We start from the raw sequence: 14,990 nt of genomic DNA on the forward strand, positions 1-14,990 counted from the left end.
AGTTCGTGAGGACTGCAGAATGGACTGCATAACGCTGTTTGGCAATCATGTGTTAGCATAATGGTGTGTGTCAGAGGAATTTAGGTTGACTAAAATGGATAAAAGATGCGTATAACTACAGAAACATTATTTCCAACACATGATCGATGGCTTTGACTGATAAATCATTCTATTTTAAACGATAAAATTTTTATTCTCCTATTCCATAAAATCTTTTGTTTTACTAAAATAAATATTGTTTCGCTAGCCATTGTGTGTTAATATCTGCCTACCATAGAAATATAACTCTTTTGATGGTATTAATTAAATTGAAAAACACATAATAATATTTGTAATCTTCTGCATTATGTGGTGTGGTGCCTTTGAAAAAAAAAATCAGTTCCTTCGTTCTTGATAAAACCTAACTGGCCAATAAAGAATTGAGGTGTTTTTAATGCCCAGTCCAGAAGAAGGAAGTGGTGCCTCAATGCACACTTGTTCTAGTTTTGGGGTAGAAAAGTAGCCACGTGTATTCCCCGTTTGTGGAGAATCCTTCTGGATGTATCCCAGCTCAGCGTGCAAGTAAATTTGCTCGGTGGATTTTTTGCGCCAAGTATTAGTGCACTTTAGCCTCCAATTTAACAGTCATTACAGTTTTCGGGAAACTTTCGGAATGACTCAACCAGGATACCCATAGGACGTGGGATGGCCATATTTTCCATTGCAAATACTCGTGGAGCTGCCCGTTTTTTTCTTTCTCGACGACCACGATTTGTGTTCTCCCGAAGAGCACTTACATAAAAACCTTCCTGCCAGCGGGCCATCTTCCTTGTGAAATGAAATGTGTACATAACGATCGCAGCAGAACTTTGCCAGACAGAGTCTCGACGGACGGAGTCTCGACGGACGGAGACGGACGGTCGACGGAGCTGCCTGCTACATCATTCCGACTGTGGCTGATATGCGCACCAGCCAGAGAAGTGTAGCAAAAGTTCACCCTATTTCGCATGTGAAAGTTCGCCATTTCTGTAATTTAAAGAGTTCTTCGTCTGCCCTTATCGTTTTAACCGTCATTAACGGTAAAATACACTCACTGTGCATACCACAATGGCCACACCGTCCGGTGCACGGGAATGGACAGAAAGGAAGGAAGGAACACAGCGGGTCAAAGAAAAAAAAAACCAGGGCCATAAAACCCGCAATCGTACAGGAGACGGTCCGACACATATAATTGAAACAAAATAATACATGTACTACGTTAACGTCCAGCATAATTGAAATTAATTGTAATGGGAACACATACACACACACACGTGTCTAGCAGTGGTTTGAATTTCGGTTTCTTAGACCACAAAGCTGCACATACACACACACACACTGGCAGACGTTTAGTGCCCTAGGAAGACGTGCAACCTATAAACTATGTTACCGATTCGCCACATTCAACGGGAACGGTTGGTCGGCGGTTGGCCTTCTTTTCTACGCCACTCCACTCTCCGCCGCCGCCGCCAGCGAAGACGCTTCCTGTCCTCTTTTCTATTTACTTTACAACTCTCACCACCCCACGGTGAGAGGTTCCGCGCTGCCAGCTGCCCTTTGACCAGTGGCCCGCTTCTCCAGTGGCCAACGCATAAGAAAAACCCCTGGGCTGGTGGACCTGGGAGGCTCTGTAAGTCTGGCAACATATCTCTTCATCTGTGATGACCACCGGTCCGCCCGGTGTGGCCCGCGCAACTTCCGGGCCGCAAGTTTGGCGTGCTTGCTTCGTATCGTATTGCCATTTTCTTCACAAAGACCAACCCAGAAACATCGCAACGGCTTGCGCAAGGACGACGACGACGACGACGGAAGTGTACCGCGTCCACGTTGGGCCACCGGCCGACCGCTATCGCGAATAACGATCTCGATTTTCGAATATTCTTTCCCCCCCATTTAGCGTAGGCGACAAGCATAATGGCCGTACTTATCGGGTGGCCATCGGGCGAGAAGACTAGACGCGGCGGTGCGCTGCGCTGTGTTGCGCTAAGGTTCACCCGGTCAGGTCGGAGGGCTCCTGGCATCGCAATGGGCAAACGGAGGCGCAAATGGGTCTGAAAATAGTTGGCAAACGAAACTGTGAAACTGGTTTTCGGGCACGGGCCATAATCATACGTTAATTTAGCCCTCGCCTGACCCGCGGAACGGTTCGCCCCGCGCGGTGTTGTTTGCGCGGATTTATGGGTGCGAGGAGCGTTGTGGGTTGTGCCCGCATTGGGCAGTGGCCAGCACCGTAAATTGGTTGATCAATTGGCAAAATCCGAAGCCGATGTTTCGTGCAATCCGACGGACGTGCCGGAACGAAATTAGAAATAAATATACTGCGCTTGATAGTAGTTGGTAGGAGTTTACTAAGTAATGCCCCGAACTGTAAGTCTATTGGCTTCGTAAATAACATCATCCAAATGTGGACGATTTGGAGTCACATTGTGTATAAGGATAAGGATTATTTTATCGATAGATGGCTCTAGCGTTCGAAATCACGTAAAGTATTGATCATACAGTTTCATGTTTATGTTCGTTATCAAACTGACACTTCACACTTAAAACAATTATTTTAATGTATACTGTTGCCGATACTGTAACAGCTCGTGCAATTTGGGTTTCGTCGACCTGATTCAGTTATTTCTTATGATGCATCTCACATAGGCAGACGCGTCGTCGAAAATGTTGTTAAAGCCACAGAAGTAATCAGAGTTGATCGACATGCTAGTAATTCGAGCATGGGTCAGAAGCTGAAGATTAACTATCGAATAGTTTTAAGCCATTTGCACAAAGCTGAGTTCACAAAGAAGCTCGATGTTTAGCGGCAATACCTAACGGGCAGGATGGTTCTACTGGGTATATGGTGGGACTGGAAAGGAATCGTTTATTATGAGTTGCTTCCGTGTAGCCAAACACTAAATCAGATCATAAATTATGAGCCTAAAAAGTAACAACCCGATACGTTTGGTTTAACGTTACAAAGAAGACTGATTTATTAATTCTAATTTCTATATCGCATCCCATGTTCTTCTGTTGCGGTCGTGTCCGTGTGCGGTCGGGTCCGTGTGCGTGTTATCATATTGTCGGCTAGCGTACGTGGAGCGTCGTTATCGTGTATCGATGATAACTTATATACTCTAGGATCTTAGGATCTCTAGGATTGGACCGTTTAAAGTTAGAGATTGACCAGAAACCGGTAAAATTGACCAAACAGAAGAGTTGTTGCCATCAAGGCAACACAAGACCCCTCACGTTTGTAGTGTCTCGTCAAAAACTTTGAGAACTAGATTGGGAAGTTTATAATCCAAGCATGGCACCAAGCGATTATCACGGAATCAAGGGAAGATTCCGAAAATAGTTTGCTAGAGTTTTTCGCCAATAACGACAAAGACTTCTAAAAGAGAGGAATTATGAAGCTACTTTTAAAATGGCAACGAATTTTCCAACAAAACGGTGCATATTTTCACGTATGTCGGATCATCGGAAGCATCTCAAATAATGATTTGAATTTCATTCAAAAATAATAGATTGCTTTTTAGCCAGGCTTGAAATGCACTAAACTGCATTTAGAAAACTTGAACAGTTTCAGAGTACTTAGTTAAGCTAGGCTTGACACAGTTTATCCGAACTGCTCAATTGGTGCTTCACTAACTAATATGAATCTCAATCTTGTTGGGGCGTACGCAGCAAAACCCTTGGGCCCTACATAAGAAATGTCTTTTCCTAAGCCGAAAAGACGAACACTATAACAGATAAGGGTTTCAGTTATGGGGTGGTACTTTTTGGCCGTCCACCGTCAGTTCTGAAGCAGGACCAAGGCCCAAATACTCAATCGTTACTGGGGCAGTCAGAGCCAGAGTCTAGAGTATTTCACAAACCGAGCACACTAATCTAGCCGAAGAACGGCCATCCGGTCTACAAAGCACAGTCTTACGAATGCAACAACATTCTGCAACGGTTCTGCAACATCGTTGCAAGGATGTGATTAAATGCTACGAATCGATCAACATCAAGCGAGCTTTGCAAGCATTACTGTGAACGATCGGGACGGCGGCAGTGAGCAGCGAGTGAGTTTATTTATGTTCCCAGTCCATAGCCGGGTAAGCATTGCTCAGCGAGCAAGTAACCATCAACATTTAAATACGACGACTACAACGAACTGAAACTAAATTTACCACTTGAGCTGATTCAAATTTATCAAAAATACCAAGCAAAACTGGATGTCGGTAGTGCTGCCACTACTCAGCTGATAATCAACTGCAGTGTGATATTTCACCTCACAGCGCAAAACAGCTGCCGCTGTGTAATGAGTCCGAGTGCTTTTTTTCCGAGGCACCACCAATTCGCGCAAGGACATCTGTACGCGCGGGGGGGTTCTCAAGAGAAACCAGCCTGAGCCAGTCGTGGCGTGCGAGTCTGTTGAAGTTGATGTTTGGTGGGACAAAAAGCTCTCATTTCCATCTCACGCCTCATTGTTGTACGCTTTTCCACATTTCAAAGCCCCGTCGTCGTGTGGAGCTCGAAAAAAAAACAGCGGAAAAATCACACAACTTTCCAGTGGAAGACGAGACGGTGGAACGAAGGCAGGGAGAGCCGGCGGAGGAGGCACACGCGGCCAACACAATACACAAAGTTCACGTCATTCCAGGCGCTGAAATCCAGGGTGAGACCGAAATAAATGTGCTCGCGCCAGCCTCTTGGCCCGAAATATTCGTCAGAGAAGAAAAATTGCTCGAATAAAATGTAATTCCTTTGTGCACCGAGCGACCGGAAGGCCGGGCGGAGGCCGGGCGTGTGCCACTTCCGTTGCTGCGACAAACGTTGCCGTTTTCTTGTGCGCTCGAAGGACAATGCAAATTTCTTCATTTAAGCAACAATGAACAGTGTAACTGCGGACCCATTTGTGCTAAGCCGAGCGTCGGTTCGGAACCGCGGCGAGCCCCGGCCCACCCCACCCCGGCAGTCCACGAGGGCACCAGGACCAGGCGTCTCCATCGGTTATGCTTATTCTTGCCAAACGGTCCGAACCCCCGACGAAGCTCTCGGGTGGTTGGGCGAGATGTTCATTTGGCCAGTGGCCGGGAACGTCAAGAACTGCGCGAGTGCTGCAACTCGCCGTTCTGCTGGTGCCGGTGCCAGCGCCAGTCGTTTGATGCATATTCAAGTGCTCGAGTTGGTCACACCGTCGAAAAGCGTCAAGTGCAGGGGATTTGAATTTTCATTTACCAAAAAGAAAGCGCACCTCGCGACGCGATGCGCTGACCAGCATCGCCCGGCCGGCCCTATTGTAAGCGGGTCGTACACTGCCGACGACGAACTGAGCCGCTCTAACGTCGAAACTGAGCTATGGTCGAAACGGTGGGCTCTCTATGTATCAGTATCGGGGTTCGGTGTTTTCCATTCTTCTTGCGAGTCTTCCACATTTTCGGTGGTGTCGCCTTTGGTACGCTATTCGCAAGGACAAAATACAAATACATTGAGACTGACTGAGAGACTGAGAGTGAGAAACACCCCGGTGGTGGTTGTACACATAAATATAAATGCAAATTTATAAAACATTAGCATAAAAAGAAGTTTCTGCTCTCGGAAGTGAATATTTCGAGCGGACCGACGAACGGCGAACGAAGTCTGTTTCGAATTAACGTTTCTCCGTTTTCGTGGCTTGTCTCTTTCAACAATGGCTGGCTGCTGTTGTTCGAGCCCTACTGTTGTTGGAGCACCATTCCTTCCGGGGGTTGATTTATTCGGTTGATCGAATGGTTCGCTGAATCGGCGGAAAAGCGGTTATCAAGCGGTACGCCGTTGACAAGACACCCCGTTTCCGGTCGATAATTCTGTCAACATCGATGACGGGAGGCGTGAAGTCTAAGATTGAGCACCGGTTTTGAGCAAGATTGAAAAGCAAAAATTGTGCGAGATTGAGCAGTGATTATACGATCGTCGCATCAAGGATTGGAGCAACTTGTTCGACCCAGCAACTACCGCATCTCAATAAATAAGAAAATACAGTCGCATGTGCAGTAACAAGCGCATTTACTAGGTCGATGCGTCGAGAATCGGGATTTTTTACCACACAAAAAACGTTAATAAAATTTTGATGCGATTTTCTTTTTTATTCAAAGTATGTGCCACCGCTAGCTATACATTTCTCCTATCTCTCTGCTAAATCATGGATTCCCAGAGGAAAGAATTCTTCGACTTTTTAAATAAACTAATTAGTCATCCCATTTCGACTTCCTCGTAGAAAAACGAAGGGCTGCTCAGTCAATACGTCTCCCATCGATGAAAAAGAATGATATTCGGAAAGAGCCAAGTCTGGTGAATACGCCGGGAGGAATAGCAACTCCCATCCAAGTGATTTGATAGTATCCTGAAACAGTTTTGTTTTATGGGGCGCCTGGTGCTTGTTGCCACGGGCCACCAGGCGTCTCCATTGAAACCCACTAGAATTGCATTTTGGTCGTTTTTCGATCAATGAATGGTTCAAATTGATCATTTGTTGTCAGTAGCGATCGGAATTAACGTTTCCATCAGGTGTTAGGAGCTTGTGAAACACCACACCTTTCTGTCTCATCAGAAAGTCCGTTTTTTGGAGTCCTTGGACGCTTTTTTTTGTTAAGTCAAAATCGTCATTTTGAAGTTTTTTAACCCACTTAAAGCACTGCGATCTTCCAAACACAAGTCCCGACAAGCACTTGGTGCGATTCCGAAGCAGCTTTCTTCAAGAGGAGCAGAAAATTAAAAATCTCCGCCAAACGTCATTTTCAGGCACAAAAGTTGGCATGGTCTAACCCTTTTAAAGATGGGTTGCACACTGAAATAATTTATTTTTCACCCTGAATTCATTTACCTGATGTCAATACAAGGTAATGATGAATTAACAGCAAAACTGGGAAGTCCCAATCAGCAGGTACAGCCACCTTTTTAAAATTCCGATGCTCGACGCATCGACCTAGTAAATCGTTTTTTATCAGGACACTAAAGCGAGCCAGTAATGGTAAGCCACACCACACAGTTCGGCCGCCAGTCGTCCACGAGTCAGGATAAGAATTCCTGTGCATGATGATGATGATGACGGAGACGATGGGATACAGAGCGAGTCAATCCTATTTAAAAACCTCGGTAAAGTTTCTCCGATGTCGTTCGGCTGACGGCTGGCTGCCTTTTGCGTACATCGCCCGGCACGGGAGTGTTGCAGTTCATTTGCAACGGGGAAACTGAGAAAAAGCGCCGGCAAAATGGCGTGCGCAACGTAGCACGGAGCGACCACTTCCGCTCGAGAGAGCAGAAGCTTGCCCGACAGCGTACAATGCAATGGAAAATTAAAAATTAAAATAGAAATGGATGCACAGAGCACAAAACAATTTACAAATTGCGCAACGGATGAGCGAACGCGCGCGGTTCGGCGGCTGGTTGGGGCTGGTGTTGCGGCCGTCGGTGACAACGTCAGCCTTTTTCAGCGAGATTTTCAGCAGTGCCAATGGATGAGCCCGGAACCCGGGCTGTCTTTCGCAGTGCATTTTGAGGCCGCCGGCCTTCCACCACTTCGTGGGTTAAACATTCATTTTGAAAAATCTCCACCCAGCTACTACTACTACTACGGAGAATTGGGGCATGAATGGCGGAGTAATTTTAAGTGCTTCTTGCAAGAGAGCGTTCTGAAATATGAATCATTGATCACAGCACGGGAGCCGGCCCTCGAACGATTCGATCGGCCGGGCCGGGTCGGAGTTACAGTGGGGATTTTAAGGGAACATCGTTTTGAGATGTGGTTTGTAAAGTTGTAAAGTACGAGTTTTAATTTTATACAACACATTGTAGCGCAATGAAAATGCGACTCATAAACCACAAACGTTTGGCCACAATAAAAAACCGCGAGATGAAGAATGGCGCGCGCATTAGCCTTATTCCTGGCGGCAAACGGAAACCTGGCCGGAGAGAGTCTATTAGAAAAGTTTGCTGCTTTCAAGCTGTCGGCCACAGACCACGCCACACACACACAAAAATATACTAGGTTGTTCATTATATTCGGAGCCTCGATAACAGAGGGCTACGATACGATAACTGCTACGAGTCTAATTTTTTTGTCATATTGGTACACTATTCAAATGAACGTATGAAAAGTTTCATTTCAATCGGTCATTTACTTTTTTTTTACAAGCCTTTTAGTATCGACAGTATTTTTGTCACGTCACAGTATTCCTTACAGCTGCTATGACGTCATCATTTGATAAAAAACGCTTTCCGCGCAGGATTTTTTTAGGTTTGAAAACAGATGAAAGTCGCTAGGGGCCAAACCTGATGAATAGAGTGGATACTCCAACGATTTGAACTTTAATTCATGGATTTTCGCCATTTTAAAAATGCTCTTGTGACCTGGTGAATTGTTCCATTTTTAGTGAATGCGGCGCCCATTTTGCAAACAGCGTTTAAGAACCCAAAACTTCAGTCAAAATATTAGTTATACTGCTCAATGAGATGGCTAGGCATTATACTAAATCTCATTCGACGTTTGAGTGATTCGACGATTTTCCAATACGACATCCGGTATTTTTTTACGATTTTAGGAGTTGTGTCTGTTTTTTGACGTTTTTGTCATAGATCGTCTTGAAAGCTACTACGACCACATTTAAACTCAGAAACCCTCATTTTAACCCCCTAATTAAAGCTGAAGAGTCCTTATATACGTTCAACATTCGTTCATAATTTTCCTTTGCTTTTAAACCTTTCAAAACTAAAAATTAAATCACTGCACGATACTTAATTTTTTCCATTGAAAAAAATACTGTGACATGTCGATACTAAATGGCTTGTAAAAAAAAGTAAGTGACTGATTGAAATGAAACTACGCATACATTCCTTTGAAGAGTGTACCAATATCACAAAAAAATCAGGCTCGTAGCACCGCTCCTTGATATCGAGGCTCCGAATATAATGAACAACCTAGTAGCATCGAACCCCGTGCGCCGCTAATGCATAATGACTAGTAAGCGCTCAATTTTGCATTTTATTAAACACAGTATCTGAGAGCGTGGAAAAAGTCCACAAACGCACAATATCCCACAAATTATGACTTCAGTTGGGCCGTAACTTACACGCCCGACGGTTCGACGGGACCGAGGGGCCAGAACTTTTGAGCAATAGAATAACACAAAGAAAGAAAAAAGTTTTTTCCCCGCCCGAAGTGAACCGAGAACGTATTTAAGAAAGTCGCTGCCAATAATTCTTCGCACGCCAAGACGCGGCGAAAACAACGCGGGAAAGGCAAACAAAACCGCGGTCCGAGAATAAAGGGACTACTGAAAACGGAAACACCGGGACAGTGTGGCCGCGACCTTTTATGCAATGAACCACCCCGCGCGAACCACTGTGTGTTGGTTTATTGTTTTTGTTTCCGAAAAGCTACGTGGGGTGCGCGCGTTGAAAGTCGGTGCGTCGGAGCACAGTGTGAGCTTGTCATCTTGGATAAATCGGGGTAAATGGATGGTCGCCTAACCCGCGTAGGTCGCCGACTCGGTCCGCGGGAAACCGCGGGAGAATTACGGCCACGCCCCAAGAAAGTTAGGCCCGAGGGGATGCCCCCCGGTAAGTAAACCGCACACTTTACGGACCGAACCGGACAAAAACAGACGGCAATCTCTTGAGCGAGCAAGCGAGCGAGAGCTTAATTTATGTCCGAAACTGCTCGAAACTGTTGGCGGAAATATTGGCGCTGGCGCAACTCCGTCAGGCCATTCCAGGAGCCATCCAGGGCACCGGCGAATAAAAGCGCACCACTCACGCCTCACTGCATTACGCTTCGCGGTACAAACTCCCCTGCAGCCTACGGGCAACAAAGTAACACCCCAGCAACACATTTCACGATAAGGTCTGTCTGTGTCTGGTCTTTATGCTTCCGGGGCAGACTTCAAACTGCGCGAAGAAGGCTCCATACACATCTGCATACCGGGTCGGGTGGTGGTGTCGGGTTTCATTCGCATTTGAAAAACAAAAACTTCTACAAAAAAGCGGGATTCAGTTTCAACGATTGCTTTCCATCGGAACCCGTGCGGTGCCACATGCCAAGAATTATTATTATTTACATCGTTATTACTGTGGCCCGCATCTCGTCGTTCACATGTCGTAAAATCGAAAAGGCAATCCAGCATGCAACGGACACAGCAGACTCAAAGAAGCAAACTTTCAAACGATAGCCCGGCAGGTCCCGGCAGTAGCGAGCGTTTCGGTTTGCTGAAGGACTCTTCCCCCTGAAAGGAAAGGAATCGCCGCCGCCGCCGCCGCCCGTGAATAGAGAGCTGGTCTCCGTTATCTGAAGGTTGTACGATACGTGTCGTTTGGCTGCTCATGTGGGGCTCATATCCCTGCGCTGCGATCCTTAGCAGCTCGTTAGTTCCCGGACTGCATGTATGGAAATCTCTAACGAAACTAATAAACAAACAGCTGTGCAGCTTACGGCCATGCGGGTGTAGGACAGGAAGGCCGGCAGGCTCTAAGACTAAATGCTTCTGCTATCTGTAATAAACTCTGCCATGTCCAACGGGGGTGCTATTGAAGTTGTGTTAACAAAAGGTTTTTGAACGCATAACGCTTCACCTGGTCAGCAGCAGGACAATATGTTGATAAATTATTGGGCCGTGCACAACGTCCAACAAACAATTTATATTAAAATTTATGGCAGAAAAAGCCAAATGAAACGATGGTTTTGCTATTAGTTCGTCAACTCAATAACTATCAAGCGATCATAATAATAATGTAAACCTGCAGTGCACCAGTCAAGAGATTTACTACATTTGTCACTGAGTAGTTCCAGTCTGCGTTGATTTAACGCGAAATAATTTAACAACTTAAGCACACGCCTTAATTGCAGAGGAAAATTTTAAAATATAAATTGTACAATGCTCCATTTAATGCTTACATTCTTGCGAAAGCGGTCGCTGCACGTGGGAGAAAGAAGTTTCACCCGGCGAGATGCGAAATCGCCGGCATTAAAACCTTGGCTCGAAAAGACCCACAATTTGCATGATATTGAGCAAATTAAAGTTGGCAAAAAGAAGTGTACTTTTCTTTCCGAGCCTACAATGGTCCCGGGGGGTCTCTTCCGGTCGGTGGCAGCTACTGTATAGGATCAATGAATAAATTATTTAACATTATCACTCATCACCCCCCGAACCCGGCTCCCGAATCCGGCTCCAGCAATGCCGCGCAAGACGATCTAAAATGCATCCTCTCTCTGGCCGGGGGGGCAAGATGCACAAAACCTTTGGCCGCCGAGCCCCGAGCCGCCTGCCGGAAGAGAAGCCGCTCGCTAAGCTGTACAGGGACAGCATCGTGGCCAAAGTTTTTTTTTCACCGTAAAAAGCTCGGTAGATAAAAATGGATGAAATCCGAAATTATTTCTGCCTCGCGGGTTGCAGAAATATGCACCGCGGAACTACTTTGCATCCTAATGCCAACGCCGGCCGCGTTCGGAGCTCGTTCGGGGCCACAGCTGGTCCGGCGAAGAAGAACCGGCGAGTGCGGCGATCACGAAATGCACCGAAATCACGGCGCTCTCGTGGGATGATTAGCATAATATGAGGAAATACTTTTAATTAATCATGCAAATCTCTTCGCACGTCGCACGCTGGAGAAGTCTGGTGCATAATTGTTGCCGGGCCGAGCCGGGCACAAACTACATCGGCGGCGGCGATCGCGTTCTGGAACCGTTTATCTGCAGGGAACGGCACGGCCCGAAGAAGGCACGGTGTGATGAGAAAAGTTTACCCACGAACGGTTCGACACTTTCAACCTGCGCGCTCTCTCTCTCTCTCGCGCTCTAATCGGGATCACTTCTGGACGAGGATTCGTTTTTCGAACCTTTTTCACATTCGGCATTCGGTGCAGCGGGGTACATAGATTGCCACTTACCTTCGTAGACGGTCAGCGTCGCCTCGGCCGACACCGCATCGCCGACACCATTTTCGGCCACACACTCGTACGGTGCATCGTCACGGCCGGCACGCACGGGCTCGATCCGTAACATTGAAACTCCATTAGCATCGTGCACCGTGTACCGTGATTGGCTCACTGTAAGTATAGTTTAGAGAAGAAATTGACAAACGGCCGACGGTGAAATATTACTGTTGCACGCACGAAGGATGACATTAAGTTTATTGCGATTGACCTGCCCGGGTCGGGCTGCCAACTATCAATTAGGATTGATTCATGCGCGCGGCCAGTGACCAAAGTGACCCGCTGTCTGGTACCGAAGCAAACAGAAACTTGTAACGGTCCGGCGGGTGAAGCGAAATGTACCAACTAATGAATTTTGTAGCGGCGTGTGTACACGTCAAACTCTATGATGAATGTTTGTATAATTAGCAGTTTGATGCAACCTAAAGTTGGTATGTGATACAGACAGGCACCAAATAATAGCCAATTACCGGACACTTTTGCAATGTAGATATAGACATTGTATAGGCTCAACTCACCCCGCCTTAGTGGTGGAAGGTGTCAAAACATTAACCGATCAATTTATGTAAATTCAATTAGATAAGGCCAGAATGTACACTCGGAAAGGCTAGACGTAATACTTGAAATTTATCGATAGTGTTCTCCGGTATTCTTGAGTTAAACTTATAAAAAGATGTATCACGGCAATTTTTCCAACATTATTTTTAAACTGCCAACTCGAGCTTGTGAACGGAGCTGGAGCATATGTAACGTTGATTTTTAATGTCATTTGTCTAAAGCGTACTTCTTCATGGGCATGCATAATATTATGTTGCGGAAAAAGAAATCCATTATTTTCTCGATAGATGGCTCTAGTGATCGATAAAGTACGATCAAACAATTCCAAGTGTATGCTCGTTGTCTACGTGAGATTTCTAAAATTCTTTTCCTGTTTCTTTATTGTTCTATTGAGCTACAGAGTTGTGAACAATAGAAGTCAACAAAGAGTAAATTCGGTATATTTTACAGTTTTTCTGTGATAAAGGCGACAATTCAAGCTAGGCCGCCGACGTTGTGAATGGTGTTTTATGGTACCGATACTCTAACAGCTTGCTCCATTCAATTTTGGTTTCGTCTATTCCGTTCAGACATTTTTTTATTTTCAATATGCACCTTGCACACGAAAGCCCGTCGACAAAAATGTCGATAAAATCACAGAAATAATCGAAGTTGACCGGCTTGTTGGTAGTCGCCCAGCATTTCCCAGGATCTAAAGATCTACTTTCAACATGTTTTAAACCATTTGTGCTAAATAAGCTAAAGCTTGATTTAAACTGGAGATGAGAAATGGGTCACGTACGAAACTATTGTACGAAAACGATCGAGGTCAAATCGTGATGAAGGTGACAAAACCAGAACTAACGGTCGGAGAGGTTCTACTGTGTATTTGGTGGGACTTGAAAGGAATCGTTCATTATGAGTTGCTCCGTATGGCCAAACACTATTTTCAGATCTAAAGACGCAAGGCCACACACGATTTTAGTGACTTGCCAAAAACTCCGGGAACTTCGTTGGGAAGATTATAATACATCCACTATATAGTCCGGACCTTGCACTAAACTTCCTGAGTGATAGTAAATTGGAAGCTAGAGCAGATTGTGAGCACGGATTGTGCCGAAACATCTTAATTAAAGCTTTGAATTTCACGCAAAAATAATGGATTTCATTTTCGTCCCAACCTAATCTACGACGATAAGCGTTGGATACTTACTCATAATCTTTTTGCTATTTTTCCGCCAAATCACCGTGGGCTGGGGATCACCTCGGGCCGCACAGAAGAAAGTTGCCACACCGGACACTCGGACTCCCTGGTTGACTGGCTTCTTGATGATCTCGGGGGGATCTGCAATGAAGTAAAAAAAAATGCCCATTAAGAAGTGTGTATCGCGCAGCGTGTTAAACGTTAATTGTGGCCTCAATTGGGCTGCGAAATAATTGCGTGTCAAAATAACGCCATCAGAACGAAATGAAACACACGGGAACTGAAATAATTTACCCTTCCGGGAAAACCGAAAAAAAGGATCGAAAGTTCAAAATAAAACAATAAAAAATAAATGGTTGTTACAAACCATTGAAAATATAGCATCCCACCACCGCGAACCTTATTCACCGACATTCGGCCGGGGAAAAACTTACGTGTAAGGTAAATGAATGGAAAATCCGAAAAATTTCCATCTGCAATAGTCGATGTAGAACACACGGAGAAACGGTTACACGAAACGGTTACAGATCGAGGATTCACATTACAGCACCGCGCACAACGACAGAGAGAACGGTTTTCCGCAGAAGAAAAATGACTAACACGTGCATCGACACGATGCAAATCGTTCCTCGCTCCTCGCTCTCTTTCTCTGTTACCGCAGATTAGTAACACACTTCGAGGCGATCCACAACCGAGTGTCGTCGAGCCTATCACCGTTGTGTGCGGGCCTCCTAACCCGTTGAGGAGCTAATAAATAACCGTCACCTTCTTTCCCTAATGTTTTGCACAGATTTACGACACAACACGCAAGTTGTTGCCCTGCCTTCTCATACTCATTTTAATATCGCTTCACCCGTGGACAGATTGAGGAAAAGTCTGGTGGACGGATCAGGATTGGTGGGATATACGGGGGGGGACTGCTGAGAAGACGAGTGGAGTGCAAAGTCGAAGAGACGGGGAAGCGAAAATTGATGACACACACGTCGTCGGCCAGGCCTGTCTTTCCTCCGTTATGCCACGGTGTCTCGGCGCGGTAAAACCCCATTTTTATGCGGGAAGCCTAGAAAGTATCGGCAAACATCGAAACCCCTCACGAAAAAGGCGCATTCATATTTATCTTTATCTCTTTCTGATCGTTCCGGAGTCGAGGGTATGGTGGGCGCTCGAGAGAAATTCATGCTTTCAACGGCTTCCTTCCACACACACACAGTACAATCCTTCATCCATCCTTCTACAATCGAAACGGAAGCACCGGGAAACCGATCGCTTCCGGGGGCCTTACCGCCATGCTTCGCGC

At 45.8% G+C, this 14,990-nt stretch overlaps 1 protein-coding gene across 1 annotated transcript in view; it reads right to left on the minus strand.

The window, feature by feature from the left end:
- LOC128275674 (tyrosine-protein phosphatase Lar) overlaps window positions 1-13,721 on the minus strand; it is a 95,186-nt gene extending 81,465 nt beyond the window's left edge. Inside the window, exons 1-2 of the mRNA XM_053014256.1 lie at window positions 13,703-13,721; window positions 11,908-12,066 (exon numbers count right to left, since the gene is read on the minus strand). Of these exons, the coding sequence (XP_052870216.1) occupies window positions 11,908-12,066; window positions 13,703-13,706 (163 nt within the window). The 5' untranslated portion in view covers window positions 13,707-13,721. The remainder of the gene's footprint in view (window positions 1-11,907; window positions 12,067-13,702) is intronic.
- Window positions 13,722-14,990: the final 1,269 nt, after the last annotated feature.

Source organism: Anopheles cruzii, chromosome 3 (assembly GCF_943734635.1).
Source record: "Anopheles cruzii chromosome 3, idAnoCruzAS_RS32_06, whole genome shotgun sequence".
NCBI classification, from domain to species: Eukaryota; Metazoa; Arthropoda; class Insecta; order Diptera; family Culicidae; genus Anopheles; species Anopheles cruzii.